General features: G+C 41.0%; 1 protein-coding gene across 1 annotated transcript in view; it reads left to right on the forward strand.

Moving 5' to 3' along the window:
• The window catches only part of RASEF (RAS and EF-hand domain containing), a gene marked incomplete at its 5' end in the record, with an annotated part of 95,368 nt that overhangs the window by 24,853 nt on the left and 49,725 nt on the right, over positions 1–20,790 (forward strand). The window contains 2 exons of the mRNA XM_006145509.3: positions 15,249–15,395; positions 19,657–19,747. Of these exons, the coding sequence (XP_006145571.1) occupies positions 15,249–15,395; positions 19,657–19,747 (238 nt within the window). The remainder of the gene's footprint in view (positions 1–15,248; positions 15,396–19,656; positions 19,748–20,790) is intronic.

A 20,790-nucleotide genomic window follows, 5' to 3' on the forward strand; every position in this document is an offset into this window, starting at 1 on the left:
TATGTGTATATATATATAGTATATGACTATACTATACCCTATTTGGTGAAAAATAGCTTTCACATATATATACACACACATACACTATATGGTATATATAATAGTATAATACTGTAGTATATATTGAATGATTTTTACTCTGACATTACTAGGTTATGCCTGTGTTTAACTTGATTCAAGGTCAATTGATAAAAAGGAAACGTGCATTGCAAGATAAGTTTTTTAAAGAGGTGCATATTCTTTTTTTTTTTTTAAAAGGTTTTTGCTTTAGAGCACCTACATGAGACAGACAGAGGCAGTAAGGGGGAAAGTGAGAAATCACCCCCCCCCCCACGAGGATGGCCACACCACAATCCCTTTTCCTCAGTTTTCCTCCCAAGATCTTGGGTATGCATACACACGAGGCTGGTGTGTTTCAAGTCACTGGGTTTGGGACTCATACCGTGGTCGGCCATGTGGGAGTCTAGCAACATAACTGCTATGCCATCTGCTGACCCCCAGCAGAGATGTATATTCTTACATACATATGTGCTCATATATAACCCATTAATAATGTGATATCCACAGAAGGAACTTGTATATATGAAGAAAAAAGTGTTATCTGGACCTAGGATCAGAATGTGAACAAAAGCTTGTTTTCCTGGGTAAAAACCTTGGTAAGATCTGCATTGCCCCATACCTATGCTTGGGGCCTGAAATTATTAGACTCTTAACAGGGATCAGCAAAAGAAGGCCCATTTGGCCTTCTGCCTATTCATGTAAATAAAGTTTTATTGAAGCACAGCCAAGCTCCATCATTTCTGTATTCTCTACTGTGATAGAACTGAATAGTTGCAACAGAGGCCATATTGCCTACAAAGCCTAAAATATTTTCTGTCCGGTGCTTTGCAGAAAAAATTCCCTTACCCATGGACTATAATCTTTGCAGACTGATCTCAGGCGTGACCCAATTTTCCTTTTTCAGTTCCAGGAACACTGGCGCACATAAGACATTTCTGACCATCAGGCTTCTGCATCATAAGAATTTCTTCCTTTTAGCCCTTTCCTGAATCAACACACAGACAAAGACAGGAGACAGCCATCTACTTCTTTCTAGTTTACTTGGGGAGTAGAGTTAGTTCATAAATGGTGCCCGTGGCTCATGTTGCTTGATTACTCACTGGGTGCAGGTGCCTGTAACCAGTGTGCTTTCCTAGAGACATCCTCTTGCTGGGTCTCTTCTCCTGCCTCTGTGACAAACTCCCAGTAACTAAATATCAGTGATTTTAAATAGAAAGCAATTTGCAATCTAAATTGTTTTTAGAGTCTGACCGAATCTAGAAACTCTCCCTTTTCAGGATGTTTTCATTTTAAAAGTGTTTGAGGAACATTAACCAAATAAGTACTTAAGTAAATAAAATATTTCTCCAGGTGACCATCCAGAAAGATGATCTGTAGGAGACATATTTGGGTTGGGAGCCCTGGCTGAGGCATTGGGGGTTTAATAGATCGTCCTCTAACCAAGCAACAGCCAAACAGAGGCCAGGGAAGTCCAGGCCTTTGGGCCAGCTTGTCTTTCCAAGTCTACTGGCTGCAGGACCAGGTTGAGGACATCAGCATTTGTGTTGTCTAGTTGTGTCGTAACTGAGTTAGCTAACCTAGAGCAGAGGGTGGGATTCCTCTAATTGTAGGTGTTCTTTTGAGAAAAATGTTTATCTTATGAAAATGCTTGACTGGGCCAGCCCATGTCCTGGCCATTAAGGCTGCTAGATCCCGTATGACCAACTGAGTGATTCAAGTTCCAGACCCAGCGGCTTGAGAAATTTGCTAGAAACATGTGAATGCATGCCCAAAACCTCGAAAGGAGGGAGAGATGGAGGAGAAGGGATTGTGCCATGACTATCCTTCACAGAGATACTTTCTCACTCTTCTTTTCTCTTTTTTCAGCAAGTACCCCTGCCCTCAGGTAAATAAAATAAATAAATAAATAAATTAATTAATTAAAAAAAAGTGTGACCTTTAAAATTTTATACAACTTAAGTATACTGTTTTTTTCTTCTAAGCGCAACTAATCTTTCAACCTTAGTGGGGATATTTGCAATAAAATGTATATTTCCCAGGTATCCATTTAAAGTTTTAAATTGTGAATTTTTCCTTACTCAAGAGCCATTACTACTATCTTTCATACAAATCGTCTTGTAACTTATTTTTTTTCTTCTTTTTGGAGAAGTTTTTGCTATAGGGTGCGTGCACTCACCAGACAGAGAGAGACAGAGAGACAGAAAGCGAGAAATCATTCCCCATGGTAGATGGCCACACCACAATCCCTTCTCCTCCATTTTCCTCTTGGGATCCTGGGCACGCATACACACACGCCCAGTGTGAGTTTAAGCCACCGGGTCCAGGACTCGAACTGCGGTCGACTACATGGGAGTCCAGCGACATAGCCATTACGGTAACTGCTGGTCCCTCATCTTGTAACTTATTGAACAAGAAGATAAATGAAAACTGGTTAGTAATTTAGGATACATTTTCCCCTGTGTTTCATTTGGTATCCTCACACATGAATTAGACTTTCTAGTGTGAGTGGCTGTCAGCACAGTAGAGTTTGTTTTTTCTTGACTAACTCATGTGACTTGATCTTTCATCTTTGCCTAGTGATTGTCAAGTACACCTGTAAACAGGCCTACATGGCATCAGTGAATCCAAGTGTAAATGGGTTACATGAGGCCGTGGATCTTAACGCGTTAAAAATGCTTTCAAGTCTTGTCACTCTGGGGCATCCTCAGCAGTCATGTGCGTCAAACTGGGTCAGACCCAGAAGAAAACAGTCATGTATGCAGCCACTGAGTAGTCTCTGCTTGTTTAACCTTTGACGTCAAAGAGCAAGGACACCGGAAGAGGGCTGTGACTGCCACGTTCTTAGAGTGGAATAAAAGACAATCTTGGCAGCAAGTCTCAGTGCCAAGTGTGTTGAGTTGAAGAATCCACAGGTGTTTAGCTACCTGTGCAGGGTGTAGCATGGAAATCTTATGAAGAGAGACCAGGAATTATCTCTTAATACAAAAAAGTACTCTTTTGTTCTTGGTTTTGCTTTTCCTGTCAAGTGAGAGAATCACCAAGTGCACTTGTTAGTCTCTCAGCGTAATCCAGGGAGTTCTCCTGTTTCACAGATTCAGACCAAAGGAAGCCTACAGGCAGATAGGGGAAAGTGCCTCACCACTAACATAGTGCTTTCCCCGAGTGGCTTTAAATAAACTATGTTTTATAAGGTTATCTCATTTTAATCTTAGTCATGCTTCCATTCTTCAAGGGAATCCTTTGTAATGTGGATAAAATCCTTGTAGCAATGCTATATACTCTCCTCCAAAGCAATTTAAAAATAATCATGGTACTTCCAGCTTTCTTAAAAGGAGGGATGTGTGTGTGTGTGAACCCTGAATAACAGTGAAGCACTTAACCTTATGGTGAAGGGCTAGTTCCTCCTGGAGAGCTGGACTCAAGCCAGATGGACTGCGTTGGAATCCTTGCTCTGCTACCACTGCTACTCACCCTCTGCCTTAATCTCCTCGTCAGCAAATAGGGTCTTATAGATAACTTTTTCATAGAGTTGTCATGAGAATTAAGTGCACATTGCAACTAAATGTTTAAATCAGTGCCTGAAAGGCATATATAAGGTGCCCAATAAATGTCTGTGTCAATGTATGAATTCTTTAGAGTAGTCTTTTGTTCCCTTCTAAAGGAGTGGTGGAGGTAAAGACTTACAGTTTTATTATTTAGTTAATATGAAGCTATCCAAAAAGGAGTTGAGGAAGTGTTGTGCTTTGAGAGAGAATGATAAGCTGCCCAATAGAAAACTATAATGTCTCCTTTTGAAGCTAAAGGCGATTGTAAAGGAAAATTTCAAAGCCTTAGTGGTTTCCTGCAGTGTGCACTTATTCTCTTTCGTATCAGACAGATTGATCTGGTCAAGCAACTGTTGTGAATAGTTTCTCTCCGTATGGTGATTCCAGGATTGAAGCACATTTTTTTTATTATTATTATTTCAATTTATACATTCAATCACTGTACATCACTACGGCTTGTAAAATAAATTTACCCAATTACGAATACACTTCACACCAATCCAGCTGACAAATCTTAGATGTTATCAAGAGCAGACATTCCTCCATTTCTGTGTCCCTTAAACATCTTGCCTCTGATTTTCTCCTTCAAGCACATTTTTATTTCGTGCCTTTGGTGTGTTAGAGATCTTCACTTTAGCCACGAGGAAGACAATAAGGGAGAAAGGAAGTAAGAGAGAGAGAGAGAGGGGGGTGGGATTATGAATAAAATAATATGAGATGAAGAATTAGGGTAAAGAGCAGATTTTTAGAGGCCAAGCATGGAAGTGCCAAGTGCATGTCATTTCTGCTCCTATTTCATTCCCCAGAACCGGTCATATGGGCTCAACCTTCTAGCCACAGGGATTCTGAGAAATCAGATCTCCCTGCGTGTCCATAGTAAAAAAATTGGAGAATATCCAGGTAGTTCTGGTACAGTGACTCACCATGTGACACATTTTCTGCTAGTGACAGGTATCTTAAATTTAATCTAAATGCACACTTTGCAGTAAATTACTCTAAAAAGTTCATATAATGTCAAGACAAGCAAATGACTCTAGAGAATTGACAAATCATGTTTCCTTCTCATTTTAGAAGTTTACAGAAAGCGAGGGGATCTACTGAGACATCACTTCTGAACATTTTATTGTTGTGTATTAGCCAGTAAACGTGAACTGTAGGTGACAGTATTTTCATGGTTCCCCCCCCCCTCCCGTCAATCAGGTTCCTGTTAAAGAGCAAGTTTTTATGCTTTGCTTCCTGCTAGTGGTCATTAATAGACAAAGGCATAGAAGTTAATGATCCTGTTGAACACTGAAATTGCATAGGCATTCTAAGAATAGAGCTGTTTTTTTACTGCTCTATAATAAATAATATGGCTCACCATTAGAGCCAGCTTTTGTACGCTACTCTGATAGGAGGGATGATGGCAGCTGTTTGTGCCTTATATCACCAAATCAAGTGACCTGCCTCTATAGTTTTATTCATAATATTTCAACTGAGCTATTCTTTTGAATCATAATTGGTCTCTACTTAGATTGAGCAGTTTATTTCTATGTGCATACTCGAGAAATTGACATCTACCTGGACACTTTGGGGCCATGCGTAAGAATAAGATAATACATACCTCATTTGTTGCAGTGTTGCATAATTCTTGAGCTAATTAATTAATTATTTTTATATTAAATCACTGTACATCTTTAAAGCATACAAAATGAGTTTTTCCAGTATGAACACACTATATATTAGTTCAGTCAAAGATACTACATATACATTATCATCAACAGATAAATTTCCATTTTTGTATCCATGAAATGTTTTGCTTCTTTTTTCCCCTTGGTTCCCTTGCTTCCCTCCTTCTCACCCCGCCCCCCTATTTTTCACCCTCCTCACACATTGTCTCTAGTATCCACAGTTGCTCTCCATGTATTTATACATTCAAATCTTTCAGTTTCTGCTATAGAGTGCAGACGTTTGGTATGTATTGAGTAGGGACATTCAGTGCCTCTCTTTCATAGTCTGGCTTGATTTGCTTAGCATTAAATCTTTAATATTCATCAACTTGCTGTCATATGCCAGGATCTCATTATTTTGGGGGGTTGAGTAGTATTCCATAGTGTATATATACCACATGTTTTCAATTCATCTGTTCTTGGGACATTTGGGTTGATTCTATGTCTTAGCAATTGTGAACAGTGCCACAATAAACATGTGGTACTGTTTGTGCAAGTGTTTTTCCTGTTGAGTATATTCCTCTATTTTGGATAGATACCCAAGAGTGGAATTTCTGGATCATAAGGTAGTTCTACTTGTAGATCTTCAAGGAACCTCCATATTGTTCTCTATAATGGCTATACTAATCTACATTACCACCAGTGCTGGAGAGTTTGCTTTTTACTGCAGTTGCCTTACTTAACATTCTGTATTTTTTTCATCTTAACCGTTCTGACTAGGGTTAGATGGTATCTCATTGTGGTTTTAATTTGCATCTCCTTCTGATAAGGGGTATCGAACATTTTTCATATGCTTTTGGGCTGTATATCTTCCTTGAAGAGTTGTCTGTTCAGCTCGTTTGCCAACTTTTTAATTGGATTGAATATAGTTTTGAGGGTAAGCTGCTTGAATGCCATGTATATTTTGGTTATCAGTCCCTTATTCGGGGGAGAGTTTGCAAATATTCCTCCATTCCAGGGGTTGTCTCTTCACTCTAATTATTATTTATTTTGCTGTGCAGAAGCTTTTTAACCTGATGTAATCTCACTTGTTATTTTGGGATTATTGCCTGTGCTTGGGGGTCTTATTTAAGAAGTCTGCCTACTCCAATGTTTCCAAGAATTTCCCCTGTGTTTTTCACCATTATTTTATAGTTTAAGGGTTTGTTTAGATCTTTGATCAATTTTGAGTTGGTTTTTACTAATTATTAGGGATAGGGGTTCAGTTTCATTTTTCTGTAGGTGGATATCCAGTTTTTCCAGCATCATTTACTGAAGATATTTTCTTCAGCAAACCCACTGGCTTGTCTTGTGCCCTTTGTTGAAAATCAGTTGGGCATATGTTTAAAGGTTTATTTCTGGATTCTCTATTCTATTCCATTGATCTACATGCCTGTTTTTTGTGCAAGTACTATGCTGTTTCAATTGTCACAGCTTTGTAATATATTTTGAGGTCAAGGAGTGAGACATCTCCTACTTTCTTCTTTTTTTCACAGTATTGCTTTGGCGATTTGTGGTTTTTCATGCTTCTGTAAATTTTATGTTTTTTCCCCCCCTAATTCTGGGAAGACTATCTCTAATAACTTGATAGTGATTGCATTACTTTTTTTTTTAGAGATTTTTGCTATAGGGTGCTTGCGCTTGCCAGAGAGACAGAAAGAGACAGAGAGACAGAAAGCGAGAAATCACCCCCGAGGGAGAATGGCCACGCCACAATCCCTTCTCCTCCATTCTCCTCTCGGGATCTTGGGCACGCACACACATGTGCCCGGTGTGAGTTCAAGCCACTGGGTCCGGGACTTGAACCATGGTTGACTACATGAGAGTCCAGCGACATAGCCATTATGCTAACTGCTGATCCCATGATTGCATTAAATTTATAGATTAATTTGAATAGAATTGACATTTTTATTATATTAATTAATGGGATTTATTTCCACTTTTTGTGTCATTTTCAATTTCTTTTTAAAGTTTTTCACTGTTTTCCTTATAGATGTCTTTGACTTCCTTGATTAGGTTTATCCCTAGTTATCTTACAGTTTTTTGTGGCTATTGTAAATGGAATTTTTTTCTTTCTACCTCAATCTGTTCATTGTTTGTGTATAAAAATGCTATAGATTTCTATATGTTGATTTTATATCTTCCTAGTTTACTGTATTCACTTTCAGGAATTTGTGTGTGCGGTGAGTGTGTGTGTGTGTGTGTGTGTGTGTGGATTATTTTTGGGTTTTCTATGCGTATAATCATGTCATCCTATTTGAATACTTTTAATTTTATTCTTTTATCTGACTGCATTGGCTAAGACTTCTGGTACTGTATTAAAAAGGAGTGGAGAAACTGGGCATCCTTGTCTTGTACCAGTTTTTAGTGGAAAAGTCTTCAGTTTTTACCTCTTCAGTCTGATGTTAGTTATGAGTTTTTAATGTATGGCTTTTACTATGTTGAGAAATGTCCCTTCTACGCTGATTTTGCTGAGAGTCTTCATCATAAAGGGATATTGTATTTTACCAAATGCCTTTTCTTCATTGATGAAGCTCATCTGCCACTTGATCATGTGGTTTTTAACCTTTCTTTCTGTTAGTATGATGTATTACATTTATGGTTTTGCATATGTTGACTATCCCTTGCATCCCTGAAATAAAGCCTACCTGTCGTGGTGTATAATCTTTTTTTTTTTTTTGAGAAGTTTTTGCTATAGGGCGTGTATGCTCGCCCGAAAGACAGTGAGAGACAGAACGTGAGAAATCACACCCCCTCCCCCCCGGGGGGATGGCCACGCCGCAATCCCTTCTCCTCCATTCTCCTCTTGGGATCTTGGGCATGCATGCACATGTGCCAGGCGTGATTTTAAGCCACTGGGTCCGGAACTCGAACTGCGCTCAACTCCATGGGAGTTCAGTGACATAGCCGTTACACTAACTGCTGGCCCCAGGTGTATGATTTTTTTAATGTGTCATTGAATATGATTTGCTAGTATCTACCGAGAATTTTTGCATCTATATTCATCAAAGATACTAATCTGTAGTTTTCTTTTTTGTTAGGTCCTTGCCTGTTTGGGGGATGAGGGTGATAGAGAATTTATAAAATGAATTTGGGAGAGTTCCTTCTTTTTGAATCTTTAGAAATAATTTGAGTACATTGAGGGTTAGCTCTTCTTTAAAGGTTTTGTAGAATTCAGAAGTGAAGCCATCAAGACCTGGGCTTTTTCTTTTTGGGAGACTATTTATTACTGCTTTAATCTCATTGTTTTTTTACTGATCTATTTGGGCTTTGTATTTCTTCCTGATTCAGTCTTTGTAGGTGTCCAGAAATTTGTCCATCTTATCCACGTTTTCTTGTTTGTTGGCATAGTATTCTGTAGTCTGATCTTTTGTATTTCTTTTATGTCTGTTGTAATATTGCCTGCTTTATTGCTGATTAGAGTTATCTGGTTCCTTTCTCTGTTCTTAATTAATCTAGCTAACAGTGCATCAATTCTGTTTATCTGCTCAAAGAACCAGCTTTTGGTTTTATTTATTTTCTGTGTAGTTTGTTTAGTCTCTATTTTGTTTATTTCTGCTCTTATCTTTATTATTTCTTTTCTCCCGGTATTTTTGTTCAGTTCCCCGAGGTGTGTTGTTAGGTTGTCTATTTGTCACCTTCCATTTTTTTCTTGTGAGCACTAATCTCTATGAACTCCCCCCTTATAACTGCTTTTGTGGTGTCCCAGAGGTTATGAATTTTTAAATTTCAGTCTTAATTTCTTCAGTCGCTGTGAAATCATTCAGTAAGCTGTTTAGTTTCCATGTGTTTGTGTAGTTTTGAGGGTTTTTCTGCAGTTCATATCAAGTGTAATCTCGTGGTTAGAGTAGATGCTGGATATAGTTTTTATACCTTTGAATTTGTAAAGGCTTGTTTTGTGCCCTATCATGTGGTCAGTCTTTGAAAATATTTCAGGTGAGAGTGATAAAATTGTGTGTATTTTGTGGTCGTTGAGTAGGAAGTTCCATAGATGTCTGTGAAGTCCATTCAATTTATGATATATTTTAGATCCTGTAACTCTTTACTTTTTTTTGTTTGTTTGTTTAGTTATCTGTCCAGAGGAGACAGTGGAGTGTTTTCTGCAAGTATTTTATGGAATAGTTCTTCTATGCCCTTGTCCAATTCTTCATCTTCTAGAGTACCTATTATTTGGTTATTTGGGCATTTAATGATGTCTTATATTTTTTGTATGTTGTCCTCATTTTTATTGTTCTTGTTCTTTTTGGTGGCTTTATCTAAGTCAGAAGTTTTGTCTTCCAGATCAGAGATTCTGTCTTCTATGTCACCTAATTTGCTATTAATATTTTTGAAGGAGATTTGGATTTCCCGTATTACAGTCTTCATCTCTAGAAGTTCTATTTGATTTTTTTTTTAATGGTGTCTATATCCTCCTCCAAGTTGTGGAAGGACTTTCTCATCTTCTGTAGTTAGTTTTCTGTTTTCTTTTGCATTTCATTCAGTTTTGTCACTTGAATATTTTGAATTTTTCTGACATTTCTGTGAATTCTTTTGTGTTGTCTGTGGCTGAGGAAGAATTTTTCTGTTTCCTTGAGGGAGAGATATTTCCTTGTTTTCTCATATTTCTTGTGCCTCTGCACTGGCTTCTAGTCATCTGATGACTTACACATTTCTTTCTACTTTTTTGGAGCTGATTCTCTGGCAGGGAAGAAGGGCTCTACTTCTCAGGTGTGTTTTTGTCTTCCAGTCAGAGAAGGGTGTATGTAGCCACCTTTAGGTGTTGATTCCTTTCTCAGACTCTCAGGACCAGATGCGCCTGGGCTGAGCTGGAGAGATTCAACTGGAGGAGAAAGTAGAAGTTGCCCACTTGGCAGGTTCAGCAAACTGTAACACCTTAAAATGCTCCTGGGTGGGCAAAATGCTGCAGTGAGAAGTCTTGTCGTATTATCCCTTTGTGCTCAGTCTATTTCTCTCGCTGCAGTTGGTTCCTGCACTGTGGGAAAGATTTGGGGATTAATGGTGGAGGGTTGCAGGAGGGGACGTTATCTGAAACATACCTGGGTGGGCAGAATGCAGTGAGAAGTCCGAGTTGTGGTTCCTTTGCACTTTGTCCCTCTCTCTTGCTGCCACTGGCTCCTGCACTGTGGTGAAGACTCGGGTGGGGGTGGGGGTGGTGTTAATCCTGCCCCTTCCTAGTGGCCACAGCAGTGTGCTGTCTGCTTTCTTGGAGGCCACCGCAACACCGAATCCCACCTCACAGCCTGCAGGGCCCGGTCAGCAAGGCTGCAGATTTCCACAGTGATACGCAGAATCCTTTGATTTTGAGTCTCTTTGGTTTTTGTTTGTTTGTTTTTTTCTGCCTTAGTTCAGATGTTTAACACAATTGGGAAGCAATGCGATATTGCAGTTGCACAAATTGGTTCTAGTGTGAGGTTGAGTTTGAATCTCTACTCACCCACTTAATCACTATGTGACCTTGGGTTTGGGGGTGCTGGGCATTTGTGGTAGCAGACAGCACAGACTGGGGGACTTAAACAACCAGTTTATTTTCTCACAGTTCTGGAGGATAGATGTTGGAGATCAGGTGTCAGCAGGTCAGCAGCATCAGTTTCTTCTGAGGCCCTTCTCCCTGGCTTGCTCTCATGACCACCCTCTCTTTGTGTGGAATCTCTCCTGGTCTCTCTTCTGTACCTCTCTGTCCCAATTTCCTCTTTTTATAAAGATACAAGTAAGATTGGATGAGAACCCACCCTGATGACCTCATTCTAACTTCATTACCTCTTTAAAGGTCCTGACTGCAAGTACATCACATTCTCAGGTACTGGGTAGTTATTCTGGAAGGTACACAGTCAGCCCATAACAGGCCGTTAATGCTGCCTATGTGCAAGATGGATTAATAAAAATCCTCCACAGGATTATTGTGAGCATTCAGAGGTAGGATGTGTACCAGCTGTAGCACAGTCCCTGGAATATGGTGACCACTCACTGAAGAGAATTATTCCTATGACAACCATTGGTCTTACTATATTTAATTGCACCGTCTATTCCAGTTGGGCGATGGCTCTCTGTATGGCCTTTCAATTACTGAGGCCTGGGATTATCATCACACTCTTTGTGCCCTCAACATTTTAATAGGCTGCCTTCAGCAGAGTAACAGAGCAAAGCCTGTGTTAAGAATTTCTGACTGGTCTGTTATGCTGTTACTCTGGTGTCATTAGGCACCATAGATGGCTGTGATTTGCTCTCACACATCCTGGTTTTTATAGGGGCCCACCCAATAGCTTCACCAGAGCTAGATAATCACCTGGAGAACAATAATCTCTTTATATCACAGGTATTAATTGGAATACTTTTTTTTGTCAGGGAGTAACTATAATATCACAGCAGTAGGTGCCAACAGGTGGTGTAGTGACTAAGGTGCTAGACTTTCATATGGCCTACTGTGGTTGGAGTCCCATACTTGGCAACTTGAAAATCATGCTTGGTGCATGTGCATAAATGCTCAAAATCCCAGGAGAAGAAAGGAGGAGAAGAGATTGTGGCATGACCATCCCCTCTGGGGGATGGGTTCTTACTTTCCCTCTCACTGTCTCTCTCTGTCTCTCTTTCTCTGGTGAGTGCATGTGCTCTATGGAAAAAAACTCAAAAACAAACAAAACAAAAATAACAGCAGTATATCACCAAACATAAGAATAATCCAAGCATTGAAAGTGATCATTACATCCTACTATGTAAAAGTGATTAGTTTTCCCAGGATTACGTGTCTCTGACATTTCCAGACTTGATGAAAATTGTCAGATCTCTCTACTACTGTTATTATGGTGTTACCATCTCAGGCCAAAGAGTTGCCTGTTATCTAAATTTCTCGCTTCTCTTCTTTGAACTGGTGTAAATGTTCTTTGCTTTAAAGTGCTGCTACTGTCACAACCCAGTCACAGCTTTGTTAAAGATGAGCAAGCATGGCTCTCCACTAGGATCAAAAGAAGGAAGGTCAAATTGCACGGTCTCTGATGTAAGCTGTCCAAGGAAGCCAATATGCAGCCCCTCAGGCAAGAGAAGCTTTGGATATGGTGAGGAACTGGTGGCTACTGAGAGATTGTGGCATGACCATCCCCTCTGGGGGATGGGTTCTTACTTTCCCTCTCACTGTCTCTCTCTGTCTCTCTTTCTCTGGTGAGTGCATGTGCTCTATGGAAAAAAACTCAAAAACAAACAAAACAAAAATAACAGCAGTATATCACCAAACATAAGAATAATCCAAGCATTGAAAGTGATCATTACATCCTACTATGTAAAAGTGATTAGTTTTCCCAGGATTACGTGTCTCTGACATTTCCAGACTTGATGAAAATTGTCAGATCTCTCTACTACTGTTATTATGGTGTTACCATCTCAGGCCAAAGAGTTGCCTGTTATCTAAATTTCTCGCTTCTCTTCTTTGAACTGGTGTAAATGTTCTTTGCTTTAAAGTGCTGCTACTGTCACAACCCAGTCACAGCTTTGTTAAAGATGAGCAAGCATGGCTCTCCACTAGGATCAAAAGAAGGAAGGTCAAATTGCACGGTCTCTGATGTAAGCTGTCCAAGGAAGCCAATATGCAGCCCCTCAGGCAAGAGAAGCTTTGGATATGGTGAGGAACTGGTGGCTACTGAGTCTACACACAGCGATGGCCTCCATTGATGATGGTTGAGTTCCACTAACTACACTTCAAGGGCACCTGATTCATAGATCATGCTGGATCTCACTTTAGTGTATCTGCTCTTACACTGTGAGCGAGGGTACCTCTCGTCTCACCAGCTGGCTCCTTCATCCTCTAGCTGCTTAGCCACTGAATTTGGTCAATTTTCCTATTAAAATAGCTCTGAACATATTTATTTATTTATTTATTTTAAGAGAGAAATTTTTGCTATAGGGTGTGTGTGCTCACCAGAGAGACAGAGAGGCAGAAAGCAAGAAATCACTCTCCCTGGGAGAATGATCACACCACAATCCCTTCTCTATTTTCCTCTTAGGATTTTGGGCACACATGCACACACATGTGTCCAGTGTGAGTTTAAGCCACTAGATCCAGGATTTGAACTGCGGTCGACTACTTGGGAGTCCAGCAACGCAACCATCTGCTGGTCCCCACAACCTGTCTTTTAACAAAAGATACTAAATAACAAGTATGGGAACTGTCACCTAAATATTGTACAGTAAGAAATACATACTTGGCCTTTGCCCCAAGTTCCTAGCATATGGCTCCTAAAACCGTTGGTATCTTCAGAATGCAGAGCCTGTCTTTTGTGTGGTAGTGAGATGCCTGGGGACTCTGGGTCCCTGTTGAGCATCAGGATAAAGATTGGTCACCAGGTGACCAGTAGTTCGTGTAATGGCTATGTCGCTGGTCTTCCACGTAGTCGACCGTGGTTCGGGTCCCAGACCTGGTGGCTTAAGCTCATGCGGGGCGTGTGTGTGTGTGTGCGTGCCCAAGATCGCAAGAGGAGAATGGAGGAGAAGGGATTGGGGCGTGGCCATCCTCCCTGGGGGGGGATTTCTCGTTTTCTGTCTCTTCGTCTCTCTCTGTCTGTCTGGCAAGCGCATGTGCCCTATAGCAAAAACCTCTCCAAAGGAAAAAAAAAAAAGGATAGGTCATCAAGACATTATTAGAGAGTTGGAACTTTCAGGCCTCTTCTCCTGACCTTTGGGTAAGAGAGTATGGCTGAAGGTTGAATTGATGCCTGTGCAATGCAACCTTCATAAAAGCCCCTAGATGACAGGGCTTGGAGAGTGGCTTGGTTGGTGAACACATGGAGGTGCTGGCAGCAAAGACATGGAGCTCTGCATACCTGCCCCACCTCCTGTACCTTTCCTGTGCATCTCTTCCATTTGGCTGCTCTTGAGTTGTGTCTTATAGCGAAGTAAACTGAAGCAAAGTGTTTTCCTGAGTTCTGTGAACTCTTCTGGCCAGTCATGGAACTTTAGGAGGGGTCACAGGAGCCTGGTGTGTAGTTGCTTAGTCAGCAGTACAGAAGGCAACCCAGGACTGGTGACTGGTGCCCAAAGTCAGGGCAGTCTTGTGGGACTGAACCCTTAACCTGGGCAGTCTGTGCTACCTTCAGTTAGTGTGAGAATTGAATTGTATTGTTGGACACCCAGTGGGTGTCTGGAAAGTTGGAGAGTTGGTTGGTGTGAGAAAGAAAAAAGCATACTTTGGTGTCATAAGTATTGTGAGTAGAAACAATAAATACGTATATAAATATGAGTTTATATGAAGTAATTTTAACTGACAATAAAATAATAGCTATCACTACTGTTACGACTATGAAGGCTGAAATTATACTAGGGATTGGTGAATCAAATAGTTGGTTTAATGTCACCTGACTTTTCTGTAAACTTGTGTACCTTTCTATTAAGAAAACAAAACAAGAAAACAATAGTGATGAAAACAAAGATATTCATCCCTATCAGTCCCTTTCTATGTATTACTGCTGCCCTCACAAGTCTCCATCTTCTTATATGGAAAAAACAAACAAACAAAAAAAAACCAATAGTATCTCTGAGTATCTCTGACTGCTGTCTTCCTTTCATTTTAGATTATTCTGCTATTATTTTTTCTACTTTGGCTCTTTATTTATGTTTATCTTTCCTATATGAAATGTGTAAATTCAAGCCAGCAGATGGCGTAGTGGTTAAGGTGCTGAATTCCACATGGCCAACTATATGGTTCAAATCCCAGCCCTGGGCTGCAAAAACGCACCCAGACTTGTGTGCATGCATGCCCAAGATCTCAAGAGGAGAATGGAAGAGAAAGGATTGCAGGGTGGCCATTCCCTCTAGGGAGTGATTTCTCATTTTCCCTCTATCTCTCTGTCTCTCTTAGCTGAGTATATGTGCCCTATATCAAAAAGCCTTTTAAAAAAAGAAAAGAATTATGTAACTCATGATTTTTAAAATTGGTTTAATTTTTTGTGGTTTTTTTTTTTTTTTTTTTCAGAAAAGAGCAAGTTGGTACCTTGTATCAAAATATCAACCTTGTGGAGCCTAGACTCATTCAGCCATATGAACATATTATAAAGAACTTTATCCGTGAGATCAAACTTCAAAATACAGAAATGGAAAACCTGGCCATTGCAGTGAAAAGGTATTGAAATTCTTTCTTGCTAAGTAGCACATCAGGTCCTTGATTACACTCTCTGACCTAGGGGACAAATGGACTGAACTTCATTATCACATTATAACATAGATGGACTTCCTGAAACTCGGAATTTAGAGTTATTAAATTAAGGCAGCCCAGGGAAGCTGAGTCAGGTAGTAATTTATATGGTCAACCAGCAATCAGCAGGCCATTGGAATCCCCTTATATCAACTCTTCAGGATCAGCAATTCGATACAGAAAGCTACATCCAGAGAGGTAGACAGGGTGACATTTGAAACCTTGTCTTGTCACTTACAGCTGTGATACTTTGGGGGAAGGTGACTTAATCTCACTGAGTCTCAGTTCTTAAATCTGCAGAATGAGGAAGTGAATACCCACCTCCTTAGGGTGGTGGGATGTAGTAAGTGACATCATGAGTGAAGCCTCTTGCCCTGTGCTGCACATGTGCCTGCTCACTTTGCAGCACTGTTCTCTCTCCCTAGCCCTCCTCACTCAGCCCTCACCCTTGATCTGAGAGCCAAAACAAAGTTAAACTCTTATAATAACACGAGCAGTTCATGTAAGCCATAGCTGCCCTGCATATAGGTACCTTGTTGGTTTGAACAGATACCCAGTACAAAAGAATTTATATGCTACAATCCAAACATCAGCCTCCTTGCTCCCTGGAAAGACATACTCCTTCAGCAGATACTGAAAAGTGAGGCCCTTGTCTGTCACCATTCTGTTGTGTTTTGCCCCATGGGTGTTTCTTGCTGCCCCGTTTTTCCCTGGCAGCTCCCATTGTGCTGCACACCTGCCGGCCCTGCCTGTCTCCAGAAGCCCAGCTCCTGGGATAGGATGCTTCCCCATCTGCCCAGGGACAGGGAGGGCCCCAAGCCCGTGGGCTCCAGCTCCTCTGTCTCTCTATTTTTCTCCTCAAGTTTTCTTCTTCATTGTCCTCCTGGGATTTGGGACATGCACATTCATGCACTTGGCTTGATTTTCAACACACTGGGTCCAGGACTCTAACTGAGGTCGGCCATGTGGGAGTCCAGTGCCACTTCCTGGCCCCCCAAACATTGTTATTATTATTTTTAATGTAGGAGAAATGTTTTAAAATGCTGATGCTAACTAGGACTGTTCTTACAGCCCTAAGATCAAGCCACAGTTGAACTAGTCATGTGGTTTCATAAGAACATCTTATAAACATTTTTAGCACCCGACTCTGGTCTTTTCTCTCAGATTTTTTTCCCAGGGGCCTTCCAGTAGGATGAAGGATAGTTCTCAGAACTCCAAATTTTTTTTTTTTTAAGTTTATTTTTTATTTCCTTCATATGAAAGGGAGAGTGAGAGAAGCAGACACCAGGGTATTGATGCCATGAGCCACACACGGCTTCAGCAAGCCCCAGATCATGGGCACACACATGCTCGGCATACCCAGGGAGGTCTCTACATACAAACCCAGAAGTTCCTCTTGTGGATCAACCTGACAGTGTCCCATTTTACTGCTGTGCCACTGTCTGCATCGAGAATTCCCAAGTTCTGTAGAGTATTCTGGAGTGTGGCTCAGAGCTTAGTGGGCCTCTCTTGAGGTGACTAGCAGAAGCACACGTTGATCCTTGAGCATGTCCAGTGAATATCTGACAAACTCTGAAGAATGTGCACAGGAACACATACATAGACTCACACAAAGATACAACTCTCGGGAACCAGCAGTTAGCGTAATGGCTATGTCGCTTGACTCCCACGTAGTCGACCGCGGTTCGCGTCTCAGACCCGGTGGCTTAAATCTCACGCCGGGTGCGTGTGCGTGCATGCCCAAGATCCCGAGAGGAGAATGGAGGAGAAGGGATTGCGGCGTGACCATCCCCCCTGGGGGGTGATTTCTCGCTTTCTGTCTCTATGTCTCTCTCTGTCTGTCTGGCGAGCGCACGCGCCCTACAGTGAAAATCTCTCCAAAAAAAAAAAATCTATAGTATTTCCATATACAATCAACAAGCAGACAGAGACAGAACTGAAGAAAATAATCCGCACACACACTCAGCATAGTTCCACCTGAAAATCCCACAAGGGAAAAAGAGTGGCATGTGCTTCATGCTGTCCCTCCCAGTGAGGCTGCTGCCTCTGTGGGCGTACCCGTCACATCGTGCTGAGTTGTGCTGATGCCTTTCCTCCACCTTGCTCTGTGTTGTCATGGGGGCGGCAGAGCCAGGCTCTATCCTGAGGCTGAGGTCTCCTAAAGGCCCCTCTTTATCAGAGACCTTGCTCAGGTATTTAAATGGCTACTTGTGAAACATCCCTTGCATTCTTAGCCAAGGGCCATTCATCCTCATCCCTGTTTTTGGCTGAGGGTAGGTCTCAGCCTTTTTGCTCAGGGTTGCACCTGAAGAATGAATTCCCACTGTCCTGATAGGGCACTCGGATGAGACTGTGAGACAGTTCTCAATATTTGAGATGGGATATCTAGAAGAAATAGCTGGAAAAGATCATAACAAAGGGAGTAGGTATTGTAGCTGAGCAATGCACAGTTCCAGAGTTGACCAACAATGAAAAAAAAAAAAAAAGGTATGGAGATGCATAATTTCTAGACTTGAAATAGCTGGTGAATGTAAACAGAAACCACTGACTTTCCACACTTGAGTGTAAGTTTGGGAAAGGTTCCATGGTGAGGGGGAGTTAAACAGGAGCAGGAAATAGTAATGTTACTCAAAAGTTTACTTTGGGGTCTTCCTACCGCTACATTAGCTTGGAGTTTTATATAGAAAATGAATGCACAAACGGGGCCAGCAGGCGGCGTGGTGATTCTAATACTAGACTCCTACATGGCCAACTGCTGTTTGAGTCCCAGACCTGATGGCTTGAAAATCACACAGGTGTGTATGTTTGCGTGCCCAAAATCTCAGGAAGAGAATGGTGAAGGGATTGTGGTATGGCCATACCTTCTAGGGGTGATTTCTCACTCTCCTTCTCACTATCTCTGTTTCTCTCTGGTGAGGACACACGCCCTGTGGCAAAAACCTTAAAAAAATTAATGCACAAACAGGATGTGTGGTGAGAGAATAAGTAAGTTGACAGCAGGTGGAATGGTGCAGCAGAGGCCCATCACGTTAGAAGACGGCTGGTCTTTACGTAGGCCCTGCCCTCAACCTTTTCTTAACAGTATGTCATCGGGCCAAGTGAATCAGCTCTCATGGTGACTGCTTCCAAATAGCTTATAGTCTGGTTAGGTAGACAAGTCATTATGCACGTGAAAAGTTAGATAATTGGACATGTTACCCAAATAATTTTTTTTTTTTTTTAGGATTTAATCTGAAATCTCAGTCATTGTAAAGCAACAGACATCTTCATACCAGATAGCCTCTCTCACAGAAATTTTTCCATTTCTAACTTTTAGGCAAGTTAATATGCTCTGCCTCCATAGAGATGTGATTTGTTAATTGCATTAATAAAAGAATCAGAATATTTCAAAAAAAAAAAAGAATCAGAATATTTCTAAAAGGTAACTTTATCTACATTCTTGAACTTTAAGGACTGATTAAAAATAGTTGTTGATATCTTTTTTTCCCTTCCAACTTTAGCGTATAATGCAATGTTCATATAATACAATTTCTTTTTTTTTTCCCCCAGAGGATATCGCCTTAGGGTATATGTACTCACTGGAGAGAGATAAAGAGAGACCGTGAGAGAGAAAGTGAGAAATCACCCCCGAGGGGCCACGCCACAATCTTTACTCCTCCATTTTTCTCCTGGGATTTTGGACATGCATGTACACATGCCCAGTGTGATTTACAGGTCATCCGGTCTGGGATGTGAACCATGGTCAACCATGTGGGAGTCCAACTGCCTTAACCACCATGCCACCTACTGGCACCCTTATAACAATAACTTCAAAATAATGTCCAACCATTACTTGGCCATGAAGTTCTCTATTTTTTGTCTGGAGTTATGACTCAGTCATGGCAGTGAAAAGGATTTTTTTGAGAACCTCCCAGCAATTTGGTTTCTGCATATACTGTTGGCCACAATCTAGTTTAATAGCATTTTAATATAATTCATTTCATTTATTTTATATCTAGTTTTAATACAGTTTTACACCAAAATGGCCAAATGTCAATCTCATTTAATCATGTGGAAGGAATGGGAAATCGTCTTTTGAATAGCATGTTTCTTCTCATCTATAAAAGATGAGGCTTGAAATAAAGTGTGACATTTTCATGTTACTGGCCCAAGTGTCTAATGGAAAGGTATGCATCCTTTTGAATTTCAGAGCCCAGGACAAGGCAGCCATGCAGTTGAGTGAGTTGGAAGATGAAATGGATCAGAGGATTCAGGCTGCAGAGCATAAGACACGGAAAGATGTGAGTTTCCGGGTTTGGCCGTTCATTTAGCCAATCTTTAGGAAGCACCTTTTGTGGACATTCCTGTTGGTGTTGAGATATGGGTGTAGCAAGTGCAGGCTCCCATGGGGGCTCCAAGAGAAGGGATTTGTATTGGTGATGTTTTTGGGGAATTGAATAAAGAGAGATGGAGATAATAATTAAACTAAATAAAACAGATCATTTCACTCAGTGCCAAGTGCAGAAAAACAAAACAAAAAACAGCATGTGTGATAGTGACTGGAAAAGAAGGTTGCTTAGGGTGGGAGGTTGGTTAGGGTGGGAGGTTGGTTAGGGTGGGATGTTGGGGGTCTTTTTGAAGAGGTGATGTTGGGGCTGAAGCCTGAAGGAGAAAGCAGAGCCTTTGGTGGAGAACATGCCTTGACTTCTGGATGCTTGCTTCACTGCCTGGGCCGTCACCTTAGAACCTGGATCACAGGGTAACTAAAATTCCATCTTTAGATTTTGATGTTTTACAATGGTCTGTACCTGAAATTAGCATTGTGGGAACTCTTTGAAGGTGAAAGTTTTCTGCTCCCTTCAGTGATTTCCAATGAAAAATTATTATGTTTTCCTTAAAAAATGTAGATGATTAATCTTTACTGAAAATATTGGGTCATTGGAAAAGTCAGGATATATTTTTTTATAGAAACACATAGAAAAATATGTTATGACTTTTCCAATGATCCATATTTCTTCGAGTAACTGAAGTTAGAGTAAAATTTTTATTTTTTTCTCTTTGTTTACCCTGTTAATGCTGAGAAGCAGCAGAGGAGAATGTAAGTGTCCTGAGCCTTGGCATCCAGTAGACCTTAGACTGCATCCTGACTCTGGCCTTACCTCAGCTTGATGGCATCTGATTTCAGAGCCTTCATTTTTCTAGCTTTATAATGTGATAATGCCGGGACCAGCAGTTAGCATAATAGCTATGTCGCTGGACTTCCATGTAGTTGACTGCAGTTTGAGTCCCAGACCCAATGGCTTAAACTCATGGCGGGCGCGGGGGTGTGGGGGGCCCCGAGCCT

Source organism: Tupaia chinensis, unplaced genomic scaffold, assembly GCF_000334495.1.
Source record: "Tupaia chinensis unplaced genomic scaffold, TupChi_1.0 Scaffold000147_1, whole genome shotgun sequence".
Lineage (NCBI taxonomy): Eukaryota > Metazoa > Chordata > Mammalia > Scandentia > Tupaiidae > Tupaia > Tupaia belangeri.